This window comes from Balaenoptera musculus, chromosome 4 (genome assembly GCF_009873245.2).
Source record: "Balaenoptera musculus isolate JJ_BM4_2016_0621 chromosome 4, mBalMus1.pri.v3, whole genome shotgun sequence".
In the NCBI taxonomy this organism is placed as follows: Eukaryota; Metazoa; Chordata; class Mammalia; order Artiodactyla; family Balaenopteridae; genus Balaenoptera; species Balaenoptera musculus.
Window position 1 is genome coordinate 62,772,792 of NC_045788.1, and position 21,872 is coordinate 62,794,663.

At 37.5% G+C, this 21,872-nt stretch overlaps 2 protein-coding genes across 4 annotated transcripts in view; both read left to right on the forward strand.

Annotated features, from left to right (window-relative positions):
• MAP3K13 (mitogen-activated protein kinase kinase kinase 13) overlaps nucleotides 1–21,872 on the forward strand; it is a 171,393-nt gene that overhangs the window by 31,559 nt on the left and 117,962 nt on the right. The window contains exon 1 of one of the 3 annotated variants that reach the window (XM_036850219.1): nucleotides 1,089–1,156. The exons of the other annotated variants lie outside the window; for them this stretch is intronic. The gene's annotated coding sequence lies outside the window, so the exon portion shown is untranslated. Of the gene's footprint in view, nucleotides 1–1,088; nucleotides 1,157–21,872 lie in introns of those variants that run through there. 3 annotated transcript variants of the gene reach the window in all.
• LOC118894238 (nucleophosmin-like) lies at nucleotides 10,734–11,555 on the forward strand. The gene is made up of 3 exons (XM_036850222.1): nucleotides 10,734–10,779; nucleotides 11,074–11,275; nucleotides 11,360–11,555. Exons 1-3 carry the CDS (start codon nucleotides 10,734–10,736, stop codon nucleotides 11,553–11,555), a joined length of 444 nt encoding a protein of 147 aa, XP_036706117.1.

The following is a 21,872-nucleotide window of genomic DNA, read 5'->3' on the forward strand; positions in this document are numbered from 1 at the left end:
AGAGAAGGTGTTTCCTTGCCTTTTTCAGCGTCTAGTGGCCCCCTTCCTCCATCTTCAAAGCCAATAAGAGCAAGTCAGGTCCTCACATTGCCCCTCTCTTACCACAGCTGGGAAAGATTAGATGCATCTCGATAATCTCCCCATCTCAAAGTTCTTAATTGAATCTACAGAGTCCCCTTTGCTGTGGAAGGTAACATAGTCGCAGATCTGATGGTTAGGGTGTGGACATCTGTGGAGGAGGTCATTATTCTGCCTACTGCAGTGCTTATTGCAGAGGATCACCAGGATAGTGAAGGGGCTAAATTGGATACAGAGAATCAGACTAAGACAAATTGAAGATGATCCCAAAATGTATTGCTTAGGAGAGAATGCGATAATGTTTATAAAGTGATTAGTGTAGTAAGTACATAATAAATGGTTTCTGCTTCAAAGGCTAATGCTACAAATTATAGAAATACAGTAGCTCAGAGGGAAAGAAGCTTAGGGATGTGGAAGGGAATGAAGCAGCATAACATTTTATCTTGTGAAGAACAGAATTTGGGATCTAAGTTTTCACTTTACGTTAGATCAGCAAGTAGTTTCAATGTCAGAAAGCACTAAGTTTAACAAGAACTTTGCATTGTTTCCCTAACTAGTGAAAGAGTTGAGGTGAATGGAGGTGATGGACTATACAGTAGTTGAGAAGCAACTTTCTGGCCTCTTTCTTGCTTGACTGCACAATGTATGCACTCTGAGGAGGAGGGAAAACTTTTATCAAAGGAAGAAAGCAAGATTTTTGAATCTCAGAGGACTATTGTATTGGTTTGTTTGATTTTTCTAGGAACACATGGGAAGGAAATCCCCTCTGAAACCAAAACCCAGCCATTAGAGATTATGAGATTTTTCAGGCTTTCTCTATAATCCTTCTTACATTTGTCTCTTTAAACATGTCCAACTCCCCCTTTGAGAAGTTGCTGATAGGTGGTTATCATGCAGGATTTAAATTAACAAACCCTCCCACCGCATTGGGTGGTAGCTTCCAAGGCGCCATGGTAAATGTGTATCAGTGTGAACCTGATCCAGAATGAGCCAGGAAGGGAACAAAGTTTAGTCTGTGAGGAAGTAGGCAGCTGCTGGTAGTTTCATGCTGTCTCTGCAGACTTCAGGTTGCTGTGGTGTAAGTATTTTTTTTTTAATATTTTGATATTTGAATATGAAAGCATGGTAGGAACAATTTCTATCTAAGATTAAATTAAGGTACTAAATCTTGTGTACTAGACCTACTTACAGGAAAGTTTCAGCATTTCACAAGTAGTTTGATCTTTTTTAATGAAAAGGAAAGCCCTAAAGCTTTTTCAGCAAGTGTTCTGCTAACACAGGTCCTCCTGCTTGCATGAGATGACTTTTAATGTCTTGTCTTTGGTTGAGTTAAGGTGCTTATGGTCAGAAAATAAAAGTGATTGTATATATATCTGGTGCCCTGAGATTGATTATTTCTGAGTAGTGCTTAAATTTTCTCCCTGATGTTCTCTCCAGTTGCTTTCCCTTTAGTTTAGGCTCATGTTACAAGATTATGTTAGCAAATATTTAGTAGTCTCTCAGGTAATTAAACTGGAGGTTTTGATGTTCAAAGAAATCGAATGAATGAGAACTAAGTAGAACTAACATAATCAGTTGTTGGGATCCTAGATTTAAGAGCAGCAGAATAAGAGGAGGAGCTTCGTGAAATGGATGGAAATGGCAAGCAGCCTTAGAAATTTCATGCAACTTCGGAGAAATCTGTTTTTAAGATTTTGACATGTGTACTAATTTTCCGGACTAAATTCCCAATACTATAGTGTGTAAAATAAATTTCATATATGAAATTAAAATTGCTGTAGTTCAGCTGCTAGAGTTCTACGTTGATATTAGGATTCCAGGAACTACACATTGTTATACAAACATTGACTTTATTGAGTGCAGCTATGAGAGTGTTAAGATTGCATTTGGTGCTGGCGAGGTTGATATTTTCTATTCCCTTTTGTCATAATGTATTTGAAAAAAAAAATCCTGGTACTCGACAATTGTATGACTTTGAACATAGAAAAAGTTTGATGCGGTTAATGTATTATATAAAAATTATAAAGGCTGGCTGTGGGCCAGTAGCCTTTCAAATCATTCAGGAAGTACTGAGGAGACAGATTGTTTATATGGAAGTACAGTTTTCCCTTTCCTCTAGCTTCATCTCAGACCTTAGGGACGTTGGGTCTATTTCTCTAGCCTGCCTCTTATTCCTGCTGGACTGAGCGGGAGCCCAGATGATGGTATTGGGGCCCAACTGACCCTTGGTGGGATGGAAGACCAAGACACACTGTCCTAAGCAGGCTCTAGGGCTATAATAAAGTGAAACCTTGGCTCATCCTTTAGATTGCTGAACTGCAATGATTCTAGGTTCCTGAGCTGATTAACTTCCCCAGCTCTATTAATAGCCACTGCTGCGCCAGGTTACTTAGTTATCGGTTCATGGCGGGGGTGAGGGTTGGGTATCCTGGGAGAGGAGCCAGCATGGCAGGTGACACTATTACCAGGGAAGCAGTTATTTTCTGACCATATTTAAAATATTTCAGTCATTTAACAACCTAGAAGGCCATACAGGTGTGCCCTGGCCAAATCTTAATGAAGACCCTTCTAGATTTTTTTTTTAAAACCTCCAATAGTTGTCTCAAACCCTTGCACATGTCCCACAAAGCCCATATGATCTGCCTTCTGACCGTCTGTTTAACATCATTGCCTGCCTTGTTCTCCTCACACAGTTTGCTCTAGCTGTATAAATGTTTTTGCTGTTTCTGCAACACATCAAGCTTGTTCCTGCCTCAAGGCTTTTGCTGCCTGGAAAGCTTTCCCTTACATTGTTTCTTCCTTCCCTTCATTCAGGTCTCTACTCAAATGCCTCCTCTTCAGAGGTACCACCACCTCACTTTCACTACATCACTCCTTTTTCCTTTACCCTGGTTGACGTTTTCTTAAATAGCTACCTGGCATAATTTATTTTATTCAGTAAAATATATATAGTCTTTCCCACTAGAATGTAAGTTCTATGAGGGCAAGAACTCTATCTTGTTCAGTGTTGTATTGCCAGTACCCCAAATAGTGCCTACTTGACATATAGTAGATACTTGATAAACATTTGTTTTGTGAATCATTTAATGTCAATTGGTGCCATTAAAATTTATTTCTAAGCATAGGAATTTTAATTGAACTTTTTGAATAGGTGATATAAGTCACATGGTTCCAAGACCAAAACATATAAAAAAGTATATTTTGAAAAGTCTTCCCACCCCAGTCCCCTACCTATTCGGTTCCTGTTCAGGGCCCCCAAATCGTTATTATTATTTTTATTTATTTATTATTATTATCAATATTACTATATTTTATTATTATCCTTTTCATGTATGTAGAGTTTCTTTATATGTCAAGGAAAGATAAAAGTATAAACAGATTCCTACTTCCCTCCTTTTTTACACATACTATTATATGTACTCTTAATTTTTTCACTTATATCTTGAACCTCTTTCCATATCAGTACATAGTGAGCATTCTCATTTTAAAATAGCTGCATAGTATTCCATTGTATAGATATAACTTACTTGACCAGTCATCCAGTAATGGGCATTTTGGTTATTTCCAGTATCTTTCTTTTGCAAACAATGCTGAAGTTCACAATCTTGTGCCTATATCATCTCATATATTCATACAGTATATCTGAATGATTAAATTCACCAGAGTAGAATTGCTGGATCAAAAGGTGTCATAGTTATTGCCTAATTGCACTCCATAGGGACTGTACCAATTTGTACTCCCCCAGCAATGAACATATAAGAGAGTGCTATCAGACTTTTGGATTTTTGCCCATCTGATAGCTTAAAAAATGGTTTCAGCATAGTTTTTTTAAGAATTTATAATAAAATTTGTGTTAAGGTTTTAAAAATAGTTTTTAAATTTTAAATTGTGATTTAAAAAATAATGTAAAATTTATCATTGCAACCATTTTTTTAAATTTATTTATTTAATTTATTTATTTTTGGCTGCATTGGGTCTTCGTTGCTGTACTGGGGCTTTCTCTAGTTGCGGTGCGCGGGCTTCTCATTGCAGTGGCTTCTCTTGTTGCAGAGCACAGGCTCTAGGCGTGTGGGCTTCAGTAGTTGTGGCATGCAGCTCAGTAGTTGTGGCTCTCAGGCTCTAGAGCACAGGCTCAGTAGTTGTGGCGCACGGGCTTAGTTGCTCCGCGGCATGTGGGATCTTCCCGGACCAGGGCTCGAACCCGTGTCCCTTACATTGGCAGGCGGATTCTTAAACACTGCGCCACCAGGGAAGCCCGCAACCATTTTTTAAGTGTACAATTCAGTAGTGTTAAGCATTTTAACATTGTTATGAAACAGATCTCCAGAGCTTTTTTTTTTTTTTTTTTTTTTTTAAATAGTAATCTTTTATTTATTTATTTATTTTTATATTTATTTTTGGCTGTGTTGGGTCTTCGTTTCTGTGCGACGGCTTTCTCTAGTTGCGGCAAGCGGGGGCCACTCTTCATCGCGGTGCGCGGGCCTCTCACTATCGCGGCCTCTCTTGTTGCGGAGCACAGGCTCCAGACGCGCAGGCTCAGTAGTTGTGGCTCACGGGCCTAGTTGCTCCGCGGCATGTGGGATCTTCCCAGACCAGGGCTCGAACCCGTGTCCCATGCATTGGCAGGCAGATTCTCAACCACTGCGCCACCAGGGAAGCCCTCCAGAGCTTTTTCATCTTGTAAAATTGAAACTCTTTACCTATTACATGACAATTCTCCATTTCCCCCTCCCCCATTTCCTAGCAACCACCATTCTACTTTCTGTTTCTATGAATTTGACTAGTATAGATACCTCATATAAGTGAAATCACACAGTTTTTTGTCTTTTTTGTGAGGCTTGTTTCACTTAGGATAAAGTCCTCAAGGTTCATCCATGTTGTAGCATATGACAGGATTTCCTTCCTTTTTAAGGCTGAATAATATTCTGTTGTGTTGTAGATATCACATTTTGTTTATCCATTTATCCATCTATAGATATTTGGTTTGCTTCTACCTCTTGGCTACTGTGAATAATGCTGCTATGAACATGAGTATGCGGATAACTCCTTGAGGTTCTGCTTTCAGTTTTTTTGGATAAACCTAGAAGTGGGATTGCTGAATCATATGGTAATTCTATTTTCATTTTTTGAGAAACCACTATGCTGTTTTCATACTGCACCATTTTAGCATAGTTTTAATTTGCATTTCTCTCATTTTGTGTGGCGTTGACTATCTTCTCATATTTAAAAGAAACGCCTTTTTTTTTTTTCTATGAACTGTTTGTATCTTTGCCCTTAATGGGATTTTTTTCTATTATTAATTTGAAAAATTTTTTGCTTTTGTGCCTCTGAGTTTTCCAAATTTAGAAGCTAGTAGGCATAAGTACAGGTTTGGAGTAAGACTGCCTAGGTTTGAATTCTAGATCTGTTAGTGGATGTGCAATATTGATTGGGCAAGTTGCTGAACATTTCTGAGCCTTAGTTTTCTTATCTGTAAAATAGGAATATCACTGAGTTGTTATGAAGATTAAATGAGATGACGTATATTATGTGCTTAGTATAGGGCCACTGTGTTAAGGCAAGAAAAGGGGATAAAAGGCCAAGTTTCAGAAAGAAGGCAAAACTGGCGTGATTCACACACGGAAAGATTGTATACATAGAAAACCCTGTAGAAGCTATAAAAAACTATTTGAACTAATTAGTAAATTTATCCAGGCCACAAGTTATAGTCAATATAAAAAATTTATTTGAAATAATTAGAATAGCTAAAACAATTAGAAACTAAATAAAAATATCACCATTAAAATACCAAATACAGGGCTTCCCTGGTGGCGCGGTGGTTGAGAGTCCGCCTGCCAATGCAGGGGACACGGGTTCGAGCCCTGGTCTGGGAGGATCCCACATGCCGCGGAGCAACTAGGCCCGTGAGCCACAACTACTGAGCCTGCGTGTCTGGAGCCTGTGCTCTGCAACAAGGGAGGCCACGATAGTGAGAGGCCCGCGCACCGCGATGAAGAGTGGCCCCTGCTCGCCACAACTAGAGAAAGCCCTCGCACAGAAACACAGCCAAAAATAAATAAATGAATAAATAAATAAATAATTTAAAAAAAAATACCGAATACATAGAAATAAATCTTTTAAAAAAGCACAAGACCTCTCTACTGAGAACTACAAAACATAGCTGAGAAAAATTAAAGATCAAAATTAAAAGTACAATATATATACAGTTGACCCTTGAACAATGCAGGCATTAGTGGTGCTGATGACCCTCGTGCAGTTGAAAATCTGCAGTAATTTATAGTCTGCCCTCCATATACACAGTTCCTCCCTCTGGGTTCCAAATTTGCAGATTCAACCAACCTCAGATCATGTGGTACCGTACAATGTCCTATTGAAAAAAAATCTAAGTGGACCCATGCAGTTCAAACCTGTATTGTTCAAGGGTCAACCATACCATGATCATGGATTATAGAACTCAAAACTGTTGAGACGCCAATTCTCCCTAAATTAATCTATAGATCCAATGCAACCTCTATCAGAATTCTAGCAGGCATTTTTGAAGAAATTTTCAAGCTGATTGTAAAATTTATTTGGAAACGCAATGAATATAGAAGAGCTAAAACAATCTTGAAAAGAAACAACAAGGTGGAAGATTTATAATATGTGATTTCAAGACTTTAAAGCTACAGTTAATCAAGTATTGCCCTAAGCATAGATAAATAATATCAATGGGACACAATAGTGCGTCCAGAAATCGGTCACACATATAAGGTCAATTGATTTTTGATCAAGGTGGTAAGTAAATTCAACGGGAAAAGGATAGTCTTTTTAAACATGTTGCTGGATCAAATGGATTTTCTTATGGGGAAAAAAAAGAATCTCCATGTCTTTCTCTCTCCATATACAAAAATTAAATAGGCATGGATCATAGATCTAAATATAAAACTCAGAACCAAGAGCTAGGAAAAACAAAGAAAAATATCTTTGCAGTCTTGGAGTATGCAAAGATTTTTTGAGCAGGACACTGAAAGCACTAACCATAAAAGTAAATTAAATAAAATTAAATGAACTTACGTTCTTACTGCAAGACTTCTTGGGACCTTTATTAATGTTTCTAGTAAGAGGATCATGCAGCATTTCTCAGCATGTTTGACCACAGAAGCCTTTTTCATCTGGAGCATTGAACTAAAATACAGGAGTGAGTGTGGCATAGAATTTACTTGGAGAAGTGTTGCTTCAGTCCTCTCCTCAAAACATACTATTTTTGAGGGTTGTAATAAGTTAATGATCATTTTCTCCCTCTTTGGTGTGAATCACTGTAATTGCATCCATTTCAACAGAGTGAAGAAAACCCTTCTGCCAAAAGAGCTGTAATCACTCCTCACCCCATAATGACTGGTCAGCCAGCCAACTGTTGCAATTATTACTACCGGTAGGATTCTGAGATAGTGTCACATTAGATTGAAATTTGCCATAATAAGAGGAATAAAGAGTGACTGAAGGTACAAAGCATTTTTGCATTCTGCCTGCTGCTGTTTCCATATACTTGTTTGGCCTGCTCTGCCCTGCTCACTTATTGCCTGGCAAACTCCAAGTTATTAACCCCTTGCTTCTCTCAAATCACTCAACTCCTTTAGTAATCCCAGTTCCTAATTGCTTGAAAGCCTTTTCTTTTTCCCCCTGTGGAATTCCCACTCTCTGACTCACAGTTCACTGTCCTAATCAGATTCCTCTTCCTGCTGTTTCTGCCCATGAACTGATTTTTATGGAATATGGATTGTCACATAAGAAGCAGAAGAACCAAAATAGAAAGTAGAGGGAAATCAAAGCCAAACTTTACTTAAACCAGAATTTGGCTGAAGGCTGTATTCAGAGAAAGAGATCTGAGGAAGAAGTCAAAATAGTATTGTAATGCCAGTAGAAATATATAAAGAAAAGAGAGTTTAAGGAAGTGTCCCTATAATGTTTTTGGATTGTATTTTAAAAATTGATTACTGTAACAGATATTAGTTTCTCCTGAATGTGGAAAGCTAATAGCCAGATAGGGAAATGTTATCTGTGACATTTGAATAGAGCTTACTAGAAGTTAAGAAGGTTTAATTTTAGATCTGCCACTAATTTGCTTTTTGATAGTAAGTACATATATTCTTATAAAGAAAGAAATTATTGCCCTCACCCTCATTTTGCAAAATATATATATATATAAAATACACATATATACACACATATGTGTGTGTCTCTCTGTATATGTACACACACACCACATGCACACATATACACACATACCAAGCTCTGTCCCAGATACTTTTCTTGTGTGCTGTCTCATTTAATCATTTCTGTTCATGTCTCCACTTCCTCATGTGGAAAGTGAGGTGATAATATCTCACTCTGCCTTCCTCCCAGGACAACAAATACAATCATAACCAGATAATAAAATATACTACTTCGAGCATTAGTCTAGAATTTAAGGAATAAACCTTGAATGCCATGTTGTGAGATGTGTACCACTGTTTTCACAGCAAAATGGTATGATGGATCCTGGTAAAATTCATTTCAAAATACATTTGCAATACAAACTTAGTAGAAACAATTTACACAGGTTGTTCTGCAGACATCAAAGAAACGATGGAACATCTGGAAAGTATAGAACGGCCTTTTTTCTACTTCTCAATAAATGCAACACAAAGTAAACACACCCTTTACAGTACTTTATGACACACCTCATCAAAAAACAGGCAAGAGAGATTACTTAGGCAAATGCTTAGAGGCAGGATTACAACATAGATGACAAAAGAATTTTACATTAGAAATTGAAAACCAATTTTTAGTTTGTATTATAATAGTATAAACAAAAGGGTGAGACATACCTCAGAAGGCATCTAGGGATTGTGAGGTGTCAAATGGAAAGATGTTTATGTAACTCTACTGCTTATTAACCTGGACCTGGGAGCTGAACAAAACTTGATGTCTTTATAGCAGCCTGATACTTTATTATAATCGGAATGGAAGTTGTAAAAGTTATTGAACCCCACCTCTAGGCTGTCTTTCCATTCTCCTTAACAGCTTTCATAATTTAATAAGATGATGGAGGTGGGGGCACAATGGCTGCCGAGTGTCTCGGAAACTACAAGCTTTCCTCACTAAAGTTCCCTAAAGTATCTAGAGGATCATAAACCAGGAAACAAACCTCTCCAAGAAAGACCATAAAAAGTTACTAATTGAAAACCTGAAAAAGGCTGCCTTATAATCTCTTACCTGGAAAATGATTAGACAATAAGGTCCATAGGAACAAACATGAAAAACAAAGTGGTTTCTATGGCTGTTTTGAGAAACTGAGAAAGAAAAAATGATTTTGGCAGAACTTTTTCCAGTTGAAAGTTTCAAGAATAAAGTTTTCAGACAATACACTTAAGAAATCATATCAGATACACATTAACAGCAATAAATACAAATTGGAAATGACCAACATATAAGTGGATATTAATAGTGCTGGTTCACTGAATAAAGAAAAAGAGCAGAAAACACGAGAACCTTATATTACAGTAGAGAAGTTACCTTCACTCAATAGCAAGACCCTTATGCCCATCTAATGAATTCTTAAATTTTTATATTTATTTTTTATTTCTAGAATTTCCTTCTGATTCTTTTTTTATACTTTCCATCTCTGTGGTAAAATTCTTCATTTATTCATGCTCCTCGTTTCTACTAAATCCTTTAACAGAGGGACTTATTGTGATGGCAATTACAAGAATCCATACATAAGTTAAAATTTGTAGAACTGTACACCACAGGAAGTCAATTTCACTGTGTGTTATTTACAGAAAAAACTATGGCCTATTTAAAGCAAAAATAATAACAATGTACAATAGAGTTAAGAGCGTATGAAGAAATAAAATATAACAAGAGCACAAAAGTTGGGATTGAAGTAGTACAAAATAGTATGAGGGAGGTTGTAATAAGGTAAAGTTATATAATATAATCTCTAAAACAGTGGTTCTTAGGGCATAGTCAGCCCAGCAGCATCGGCATCACCTGGGAGCTTGTTAGAGATGAAGGTCTCTGGCTCCACTGCAGACCTGAGTCAGCAGCTCTGGGGGTGTGACTCAACAGTCTTTCTGGGATTCTGATACATGCTAAAATGTAAGAACCATCACTTTAGAGCAAGGGTTGGGAAACTTTTTCTGTAAAGGGTCAGATAATAATATTTCAGGCTTTGTGGGCCATATGGTCTCCAGCGCTGCATTCTAATAAAGTATTATTTATTCTCTAAAAAAGGCCATGAGCTGGATTTTGTCCATGTGCTGTAGTTGCTGATTTCTACTTTAGAGCGACCATTCACACACACATGCACATGCACATATACACATAAACAGATATAGCTAAAATGCCAAAAATGAAATAAAATGAAAAGTTACAAAACACAAACAACCCTCTCTATGCACAGTAATGTGGGACTGTAAAAATGATCATGCAAGCTGAAATCATGCAAAGCACCTTTAATATCAATGGAAAAAATTATGATTGTTCTGTGACCTTTAAAATCTTTTTTGTCGTAACATTTTTGGCTTTACTGTGGTGTGATGCCATCCTGTGTGGCTGTTCTCCGGAACAGTAGTTATTTATCTGTCCGCTTTCTCTCCCACCTGAGTGCATGCCACCAACCCGTGGAAGATTAGATGGAGATGGACATGAGCCCCCTGAGGCCCCAGAACTATCTTCTCGGTTGTGAACCAAAGACTGACAAAGATTATCACTTTAAGGTGGATAATGATGAAAATGAGCACCAGTTATCTTCAAGAACGGTCAGTTTAGGGGCTGGCGCAAAGGATGAATTGCACACTGTTGAAGCAGAGACAATGAATTATGAAGGCAGTCCAATCAAAGTAACACTGGCAACTTCAAAAATGTCTGTACAGCCAACGGTTTCCCTTGGGGGCTTTGAAATAACACCACCTGTGGTCTTACAGTTGAAGTGTGGTTCAGGTCCTGTGCATATTAGCGGACAGCACTTAGTAGCTGTGGAGGAAGATGCTGAGTCAGAAGATGAAGAGGAGGGGGATGTGACACTCCTAAGTATGTCTGGAAAGCGTGCTGCCCCTGGAAGTGGTAGCAAGGTTCCACAGAAAAAAGTAAAACTTGCTGCTGATGAAGATGAAGATGATGATGATGATGACGACGATGATGAGGAAGCTGAAGAAAAAGCTCCAGTAAAGAAATCTGTACGAGATACTCCAGCCAAAAATGCACAGAAATCAAACCAGAATGGAAAAGACCCAAAACCATCAATAACAAGATCAAAATGTCAAGAATCCTTCAAAAAACAGGAAAAAACTCCTAAAACACCAAAAAGACCTAACTCTGTAGAAGACATTAAAGCAAAAATGAAAGCAACTATAGGAAAAGGTGGTCCCCTTCCCAAAGTGGAAGCCAAGTTCATCAATAATGTGAAGAACTGTTTCCAGATGACTGACCAGGAGGCTATTCAAGATCTCTGGTAGTGGAGGAAGTCTCTCTAAGAAAATAATTTAAACAGTTTGTTAAAATTTTCCATCTTATTTCATTTCTGTAGCGGTTGATATCTGGCTGTCCTTTTTATAATGCAGAGTGAGAACTTTCCCCGCCACGTCTGATAAATATTGTCCAGGTTCCATTGCCAAGAATGTGTTGTCCAAAATGCCTGTTTAGTTTTTAGAGACGAAACTCCACCCTTTGCTTGGTTTTAAGTATGTATGGAATGTTATGATAGGACATAGTAGTAGTGGTGGTCAGACAAATGGAAATGGTGGGGAGACAAATATATACATGTGAAATAAACCAGTATTTTAATAAAGTAGCACTGCTTCTCTTTCTAAAAAAAAATTTTTTTGGTTTGGCTGGGGCAGTGGAAGAAGATATTTTGCTTGACTGGAAAGGAGCATCAGGGAACTTTCTAGAGGTCTAGAAGTGTTCTAGATCTTGTTTGGGGTGGTGGTTACATGAATGTGTAGAATTGTTGACATTCATTAAACAGAACACTTGCGATCTATGTATTTCATGTATGTATATTATATGCCACTCAAAGATTTTTTTAAGGTACAAAATAAGGGTCTGGAATAAAATTTGCAGTTCACATTAAGTGACATCCTTATTGCAGATAAAATAAGGTAAATTATATGGAATGAATTCTTTAGGAAGAAAGATGGGGAAGGCAGTCCAGGCAGAGGAAACATTTGCAATGCTTGGGAAGAGGTATGGGAACGAATGAAGTTTGAGAAGCATTGCTTTATGCGATGGGGAGCCATGGAAAGATTTTCATTAAGGGAGTGAAATAATCAGAATGTATTTTAGAAAGATTGCTCCTGTAGGAATTGAAGGGGAAGGAGATTAGAAGCAGGGAGATATATTTGGAGGCTCTTGTTACAGGCCACATGAGAGATGAAAGGAACCTAAGGGAAAGATGTGCGAATCAAGAATGGGGCAAAAACTTGAATGATATTTAGATGGAATCAATTGGATTTAGTGACTAGATTTATTAAAATATTAGCAAACATTTGTGAGCAGGCATTGTGCTTTGGGCTGCCATGCCTTATCTCGTTTAACCTTTACAGTAACCATCTCGGTAGGTATGGTCATAATTATCACCATCACCACCACCACTGTCATTTTCTCCATTATACAGATAATGCTAAGTAACTTGCCCAAGGTTACACAGCTTAAAAGTGCCAGAGGCAAAGTTTGTAATATACAGTTTCTCAGGAATAAATTGTGGGAATTCTTAAGATAATTTATGTCCCAACTTGCTAACACAGTAAGAGGAAAAACAATAACGGAAGACTAATTTCATGACCAAATGTAGAAAAGTCAAGCAAATCGTAAAATCAAAAGAAATACAGTCGTCCCATAGTATCCCTGTGGGATTGATCCCAGAACCCCTCAGATACCAAAATCCACAGATGCTCAAGTTCCTTATATAAAACGACCTAGTATTTGCATATAACCAAAGCACATCCTCCTGTATACTTTAAATCATCTCTAGATTACTTATAATACCTGGCATAATGTAAGTGCTATGCAAATAGTTTTAAATGTAAATTTCAATTTTAAATGTGATTTCAATTTTATATATTTTTCTTATGTATACTAATAAACTTAATATTTGTTGCTAAAGATTTTTTGGGGAAAATTAATATAGAGAGAAAGAAATAAGTGAAATTTTATTTAATTGTTCTTTGGAAAATATGGCATGGTTATATGTTCCAAGAATTTGATTTAAATCAAGTATAGCTGGCCCTCCATATCCATGGGTTCCATATCCATGGATTCAACCAATTGCAGATAGAAAATATTTGAAAAAAGAATTCCAAAAAGCAAATGATATTTGCAAATGATATGACCAATAAAGGATTAATATCCAACATATATAATCGGTCATATCATTTGCAAATATTTTCTTCTATTCACTAGGTTGTCTTTTTGTTTGGTCGATGGTTTATTAATAGAATTTTTAAAAATTTATTTATTTTGTTTATTTTGGCTGTGTTGGCTGTGTTGGGTCTTTGTTGCTGCACGCGGGCTTTCTCTAGTTACGGCGAGCGGGGTCTACTCTTCATTGCGGTGTGTGGGCTTCTCGTTGCGGTGACTTCTCATTGCGGAGCATGGGCTCTAGGCACGTGGGCTTCAGTAGTTGTGGCACGCGGGCTCAGTAGTTGTGGCTCACGGGCTTAGTTGCTCCGTGGCATGTGGGCTCTTCCCGGACCAGGGCTCAAACCCGTGTCCCCTGCATTGGCAGGCGGATTCTTAACCACTGTGCCACCAGGGAAGCCCCCTTAATAGAATTTTTTGAGCAGTTTTAGGTTTATAGAAAAATGAGCAGAAAGTACAAAGAGTTTCCCATAAACTTTTTCACCTCTACTCCCACCCCAAGTTTTCCCTATTATTAATATCTTGCATGTAGTGTGGTACATTTGTTACAATTGATGAGCCAAAATTGATACATTATTATTCACTAAAGTCCATAGTTTACATTAGGGTTCATCTTTGTGTTGCAGATTCTATGGGTTTTGAAAAATGTATAATGACAGGTATTTACCATTACAGTATCATGCAGAATATTTTCACTGTGCTCCACCTCTTCATCCCTCCCTCTTTCCCTCTTCCAAATTCCTGGATTTCTTTTACTGTCTCCATAGTTTGGCCTTTTCCAGAATGGTTGGAATCATATGTATGTAACCTTTCAGATTGGCTTCTGTCACTTAGCACAATTTGTTTTTTCCTTTCCGTTTTCTATCATCAGTCTCACTTGGGTATTAACAGTTTTACTAATATTTTTTTAATTAGCTGTAGGCTTTATTAATTTTCTCTTTTGTTGTTTTTTATTTCATTGGTCTCTTTTCTTATCTTTATTATTTTCTCTTCTTTCTTTAGGTTTAGTTCTACTTTTTGTAATTCTTACTTTAGGTTTAGTCTGCTCTATTTTTTTTTTTTTTTGCTTTTTATTTTATATTGGAACATAGTTGATTAACAATGTTGTGTTAGTTTCAAGTGTACAACAAAGTGATTCAGTTATACATATACATGTATTTATTCTTTTTCAAATTCTTTTCCCATTTAGATTATTACCAAATATTGAGCAGCATTCCCTGTGTTGTACAGTAGGTCCTTGTTGGTTGTCTATTTTAAATATAGCAATGTGCTCTGTTTTTTCTAGCTTTTTTGGTGGAAACAAGATCAAGATTATTACTTCAAAATCCTTCTTCTTCTCTAAAACACACATTTAAAGCTATAATATTTCCTCTAAGCACTGTTTTCTTTGTATCTTGCACATTGTGGCATGTTGGGTTTGTTTCATTTTCATTTAGTTTGAAATCTTTTCTAATTTTCCTTGTGATTTGTTTTTTCACCCATGGGTTATTAGATGTGTATTTTTAGTATCCAGATATTACAGGGATTTTTTTTATTGCAGTAGAGTTGATTTACAATATTATATTACTTTCAGGTGTACAACATAGTCATTCAATATTTTTATAGATTATACTCCATTTAAAGTTATTACAAAATAATGGATATACTTTCTTCTGCTGTACAGTATATCCTTGTTGCTTGTCTATTTTGTACATAGTAGTTTGTATCTCTTAATCTTATACCCCTTTCTTGCCCCCACTTCCTCTCCTCACTGGCAACCACTAGTTTGTTCTCTGTATCTGTAAGTCTGTTTCTGTTTTGCTGTATACATTTGTTTGTTTTATTTTTTAGATTCCATATATAAGTGATAACATAGAATAGTTGTCTTTCTGTAACTTATTTCACTAAGCATAATACTCTCTAGGTCCATCTATATTTTTGCAAATGGCAGAATTTCATTCTTTTTTATGACTGAGTAATATTCCATTGTGTATATATACCACATCTTTATCCATTCATCTGTTGAAGGACACTTAGGTTGCTTCCATATCTCGGCTAATAATGCTGCTATGAACATTGGGGTGCATGTATCTTTTCAAATTAGTTTTTGTTTTTTTCATTTACATACCCAGGAGTGGAATTGCTGGATCGTGTGGCAGTTCTATTTTTAGTTTTTTGAGGAACCTCCATACTGTTTTCCATAGTGGCTGCACCAATTTACAATCCCACCAACAGTGTACAAGGGTTCCCTTTTCTGTGTATCCTCGCCAACATTTGTTATTTGTGGTCTTTTTGACAATTCTGACAGGTGTGAAGCGAACAGGGATTTTTTAAAAAGGTATCTTATCGATATATAAAAATACTTATCTTACTGATGTCTAATTTAATTTGTATATGGTCAGTGAACATACTCTTTAAGATTTCAGTCTGGAAATTTATTTTTTTAAAAAATATTTATTTACTTATTTGGCTGCTCTGGATCTTAGTTGCAGCACTCGGGATCTTTGTTGCCACGTGCAGGATCTTTGTTGTGGCACGCGGGTTCTTTAGTTGCAGCATGTAGGATCTTTAGTTGTGGCATGCAGGCTCTTAATTGCAGCATGTGGGATCTAGTTCCCTGACCAGGGATTGAACCCGGGCCCCCTGCATTGGGAACACAGAGTCTCAACTGCTGGACCACCAGGGGAGTCCCTGGAAATTTATTGAGAAACATTTTAAGGCCCAGAATAAGGTCTATATTGGTGCAACTATCTTTGCACTTATGTATTCTGCGGCTGCTAAGTGCAATGTTCCATGAGTGTCAATTAGAGCAAGATGGTTGATAGTATTGTTTAAGTCTATCTGCTTATGGATTTCTTTTGTCTACTTCCATTACTACCTATTACTGAGAAAGGGGTGTTAAAATCGCTATGATTGTGGACTTAACTATTTCTGTAGTTCTGTCATCCCATACTTTGAAGCTCTGTTGTTGATTATGTCCATATTTAGGATTATTTTGTCTTCTTGATTAAGTGGCCCTTTTATTATTATTAAATCTCCCTCTTTATCTCTGCTAATGCTCTTTGTTTTGAAGTCTGTTTTGTCTGGTAAAACAGTCACACCAACTTTTTTATGCTTAGTATTTGAATGGTATATCATTCCTTCCTCCTTTTATTTTCAAATTGTCTTTTTTATGTATGAATTGTGTTTCTTAGAAATAGCATATAATCAGATCTTGCTTTTTTAAATTCAGTCTCAGTCTTTACCTTCTAGTCCATCTACATTTAATGTAGTTATTGATATGGTTTTACTTAGGTGTACTTTGTTTTTTGTTTTCTGTTTATCCCATCTGGGGTTTTTTGTTCCTTATTTCTTCCTTTGATTGATCATTTGACTTTAGTTTAATCAAATGTTTTGTAGTATTCTATTTCAATTCATCTAATGACTGCTTAGCTGTATCTTTTTAATATTTTTTAGTACTTGCTGTAGCAATTTTACTGTGTATCCTTAAATGATCACATTCTACATATTAACATGATATCATTTCTTATAGAATGTAAAATTTGTGTATATAAAATATGACAATAGGAACATAAAAGATGGGATGTAATAGAACATGCTTTAGGGTAACATAAGGGATACTTGCGGCGTTGAAACTGTTCAGTATTTTAACTGTGGTGGTGGACATATGAACCTACACGGATGATAAAATTGTATAGAATGTAATGCACACTCACACAAACATACACACACAAATGAGTACAAATAAAATGGGGGAAATCTGAGTAAGATCAGTGGATTATGTCAATATCACTATCCTGTTTGTGATATCATACTATAATTTTGCATAATGTTAACGTTGGGGAAAACTGGACAAAGTTTACAAGGGATTGCTCTGTATTATTTCTTCTAACTGTATGTGAATCTACAGTTATCTCAATAAAAATTTCAATTTAAAAAATGTTCTTGCTATAAGGCAACCAAACTTTATTGCTTAAAGTAATGGGCCTTCAAGTATCAAGAAAGAAAAAAGTTAGAGAAAGGATATTTCTACTTTGATTCATAATATATAAAACTAGAATATTCAACACTGCTTTGCAGTTCACATTGCCTGGTTGGTGGAGAGTGGTAGAAGGGATTCAGAACAATACTCATCAACTTGCCTGCACAAGTTGTTGTGTGGATGTGTTCCAGATGCGGGCCAGCTGTGCACCCACAGTCCTTTATTGCCATGGCTTGGGCCTAGAGAGACTTTAATAAAAGTAATTATTGAAATAACAAATCTAGCCTCCTATGTTCAGGAAGGACTGTGTTACAATTGTCCTAGCCCAAAGAGATTTTATCCTGCATTTAAGAGTTTACAAGAAGAAAATCCTGTAACTTTGTTCAATCAACAAATGTTTCTTGAATACCTTCTATTTATCGAAGTACTCTGCTAGTTGCTGAAGACACAGGAATGAAAATGACAGTTACTGATTTCAAGCAGCTTAGGGTTTAGTGTAGAATACAAACTTATATACTAGTCATTACAATACAGATGTGTTAGAAATATGCAAAGGGTGCTGTGGAAACACGTCCAACAGATCCAGGAGTGTCATCAAGGGATTCTGAAGGGATAATCTTAAAGGTTAAGTAGAAGCAAAGAAGAGGTGACAGGGCACTCTAGGGAGAGCAACAGCAAGATCATATAGCCTGGTAGGTTAGGAGAACGAGCCATTCACTCTGACTAGAGCCTAGAGCTAGGAGTGGCGGGAAGTGAGGACAGAGAACTTGGTAGGGAACACTATTGTGTGTTGGGGGGGGTTGAATAGTGTTCCCCTAGAATCCATATTCACCTAGAACCTCAGAATGTGACCTTATTTGGAAATAGACTCTTTGTAGTTATGATTATTTAAGTTAATATGAGGTCATTCTGGGTAGGGTGGGCCCTAAATCCAATGAGTGGTACCCTTATAAGAAGAGGAGAGGACACACAGAGAGAGAAGGGGCCATTTGAAGGCAGAGGTAGAGATTGGGGTGAAACAACTACAAGCCAAGGAACACCAAGGATTGCTGGGAGCCACCAGAAGTTACAAAGAGGAAAGATTCTTCCCTAGAGCCTTCAGAGGGAGCATGGCCCTACCGATACCTTGATTTTAGACTTCTAGTCTCAAGAACTGTGAGGGAATAAATTTGTGTTGCTTTAAGCCACCCAGTTTGTATAATTTGTAACAGCAGACCTAAGAAACGAATGCAATATTTAACCCATATTCTGCTTACTATGTGTTAAGCCCATTGTGATGGTTTTAAGATATGTCCAGAAATTCTTTTATTCCTCCCTTCAAGAGATAGAGCCTAATTCCTCTCCCCTGGAGTGTGGGCTGGACCCTAATGACTTGCTTCTAATGAATGAATAAAGGGAAAATGAGGGCATGCAGCTTTGAGACCAGGTCAGGGGTTAGCGAACTTTACTATATGGGCTGGCCGCCTAGTTTTATAAATCAAGTTGTATCGGAACATATCGTCCCCATTTGTTTACATATTGTACGTAGCTGACTTTGCACTGAAACAACTGAGGTAAGTAGTTACAATACTCTATGGCATGCAAGCCTAAAATATTTATTATTTAGCCCTTCAAGAAAGTTTACAACAATGAGGTATCACCTCACGCTGGTCAGAATGGCCATTATCAAAATATCTAGAAACAATAAATGCTGGAAAGGGTGTGGTGAAAAGGGAAACCTCCTGTACTGTTGGTAAATTGATAAATCACTATGGAAAACAGTATGGAGGTTCCTTAAAAAACTAAAAATAGAACTACCATATGACCCAGCAATCCCACTACTGGGCATATACCCTAAGAAAACCATAATTCAAAAAGAATCATGTACCACAATGTTCATTGCAGCACTATTTACAATAGCCAGGACATGGAAGCAACCTAAGTGTCCATTGACAGATGAATGGATAAAGAAGATGTGGCACATATATACAATGGAACATTACTCAGCCATAAAAAGAAACAAAATTGAGTTATTTGTAGTGAGGTGGATGGACCTAGAGTCTGTCATACAGAGTGAAGTAAGTCAGAAAGAGAAAAACAAATACCGTATGCTAATGCATATATATGGAATCTAAAAAAAAAAAAAGGTACTGATGAACTAGTTGCAGGGCAGGAATAAAGAGGTAGACATAGAGAATGGACTTGAGCACATGGGGTGGGAGGGGGAAGCTGGGGCGAAGTGAGAGTAGCATCGACATATATACACTACCGAATGTAAAATAGTTGGCTGGTGGGAAGCAGCAGCATAGCACAGGGAGATCAGCTGGATGCTTTGCAATGACCTAGAGGGGTGGGATAGGGAGGGTGGGAGGGAGGCTCAAGAGGGAGGAGATATGGGGACATGTGTATGCATATGGCTGATTCCCTTTGTTGTGCAACACAAACTAACACAGTATTGTGAAGCAATTATACTCCAATAAAGATCTATTAAAAAAAAAAAGTTTGCTAATCCCTGAACTAGGTCATAAAAAGCACTGCAGCTTTTTCCTTGCTCTTGATTAACTTTCTTTGGGGGAAGCCAGCTGCCTTGTCATGAGGACACTCAGAAATTCCTGTTATCAAGGAATTGAGGGCTCCTGCAAACAGCTATGTGAGTAAACAGTCTTGGAAGTACAATTGACCCTTGAACAATGTGGGAAGGTTTGGGGAAACAACCCTCTGCTCAGTTAAAAATCCACATATAACTTACAGGTGGCCGTCTTTAGTCATGGGTCTTCCATATCTACGGTTGGTTCCACATCTAGATACTCAACCAACCGCAGATCATGTATTACTGTAATATTTTTAAAAGCCACATGTAATTTTTTTAAAGCCACATGTAAGTGGACCCGCACAGTTCAAACCTGTGCTGTTCAGGGGTCAACTTTAGTTCCTCAAGCCCCAGGCAAGCTTTCAGATGACTGCATCCCGGTCAACAGCTTGACTGAAACTTCCTGAGAGACACTGAGCTGGAACCACCCACCTAAGCTGCTCCCAGATTCCTGACCTTCAAAAACTATGTGAGATAATAAAGGTTTGTTGTTTTAAGCTGCTAGGTTTTGGGCAATTTGTTATGCTGCAATACATAACCAATTCACTCATCCTCCCCTTCTGCAGTTTTCCATGCTGCCTACAAGCTGCTCTGCGTGCCTTATCTATGCCTCTGGCTTTGCTATTTTAGAAACACTTTATATAAGACCTTTATATAAAGAAACTCCCAGATGACATAGATAAGATTTAGGAAACAAAGGATATTGGAAGGCAGGGGCTGTATCTTTTATACTTTTAATAATTCTCCTTACTAACTAATATAGCACTGTGTATGATTATTGCTGATGAATGTGACTATCACTAACAAAGTGTTAGGCTTGTAAACCATGCTTATTTGAGTTTGCTCTATTATGTTACTATTACTTATATAAAAAGGAGTATTCAAGTATGCCATTATAATCTTTATTGGGTTTTAGTTGCTTTCTATATTAACCAAGTTGTCTCTAGTCAGGATGGTGTTGAGTTCTGTGGGTGTATTAGTTTTCTATTGATGCATCACAATATTATCTTAGTGGCTTAAAACAACACACATTTATTATCTCAGTTTCTGTGGGTCAGGACTCTGAACATGGCCTAGTTGGGCCTTCTGCTTACGGTCTTACAAGGCTTCAATCAAGGTGTTGGCCAGGGCTGGATTCTCATCTGGAAGCTTGACTGGGAAACTCGTGTAGTTACTGACAGCATTCTTTTCCCTGTGGTTGTAGGACTGAGAGCTTCAGCTTTTTGTTTTGGGGTTGGGTTTTTTTGTTTGTTTGGTTTTTGGTTTTTGGTTTTTTTGGTCATTATTACCTATTGGGTAGAGGTGTCCCCCAGCTTATAGAGACCACCTACACTTCTTTGCCATGTGGGGTTCCCCAACACGGCCATTTTCCTTCCTCACAGCTAGCAAGGGAGAAACTCCAGCAAGACAGGGAGTACAGATTTATATAACATCATCACATCATTATGTGCATGTAACCACATACAACCCAGCACCTTTTCTGTGTTCTATTGGTTAGAAGCAAGTCTCAGTCACAGTCAAGGGAAAACATTAGCAGGTGGGGATCACAGGAACCATCTTAAGAATATGTCTGCCATGACGGACTTGAAGATCATGCAAGTCTTCCTTGCAAGGTGGGATTCCTGCCTTACCAAAGATGGCTTCTGTACCTAAAAAGGGAGTGAGGTGCATTTTTTCCTCCTTTGTGCTACGAATGGATGACACCCAGGAGAGTGTTGAATAGAAGCATAGAGGGTAAATGAATAGAAATGGGATCATAAAAGGTAGGGAAAGTAAAAGATATACCTAATTCCAAAACCCATTTTCAGGCTTGAAAATGCTGTACCTGGAAGCAGCTTGGCATGCAGCTAGCTAGACTGACCCTAAACAAAGGCTTCCTGCGTA

What these genes read in the sequence shown, in the direction of transcription:
- LOC118894238 (XM_036850222.1), top strand. Translation starts at nt 10,734, where the DNA reads ATGGAGATGGACATGAGCCCCCTGAGGCCCCAGAACTATCTTCTCG. An exon ending in GCCCCAGAACTATCTTCTCG is followed by an intron (nt 10,780 to 11,073) that starts GTTGTGAACCAA and finishes AGCACTTAGTAG; the next exon opens with CTGTGGAGGAAGATGCTGAG. An exon ending in AAAGCTCCAGTAAAGAAATC is followed by an intron (nt 11,276 to 11,359) that starts TGTACGAGATAC and finishes AAGATCAAAATG; the next exon opens with TCAAGAATCCTTCAAAAAAC.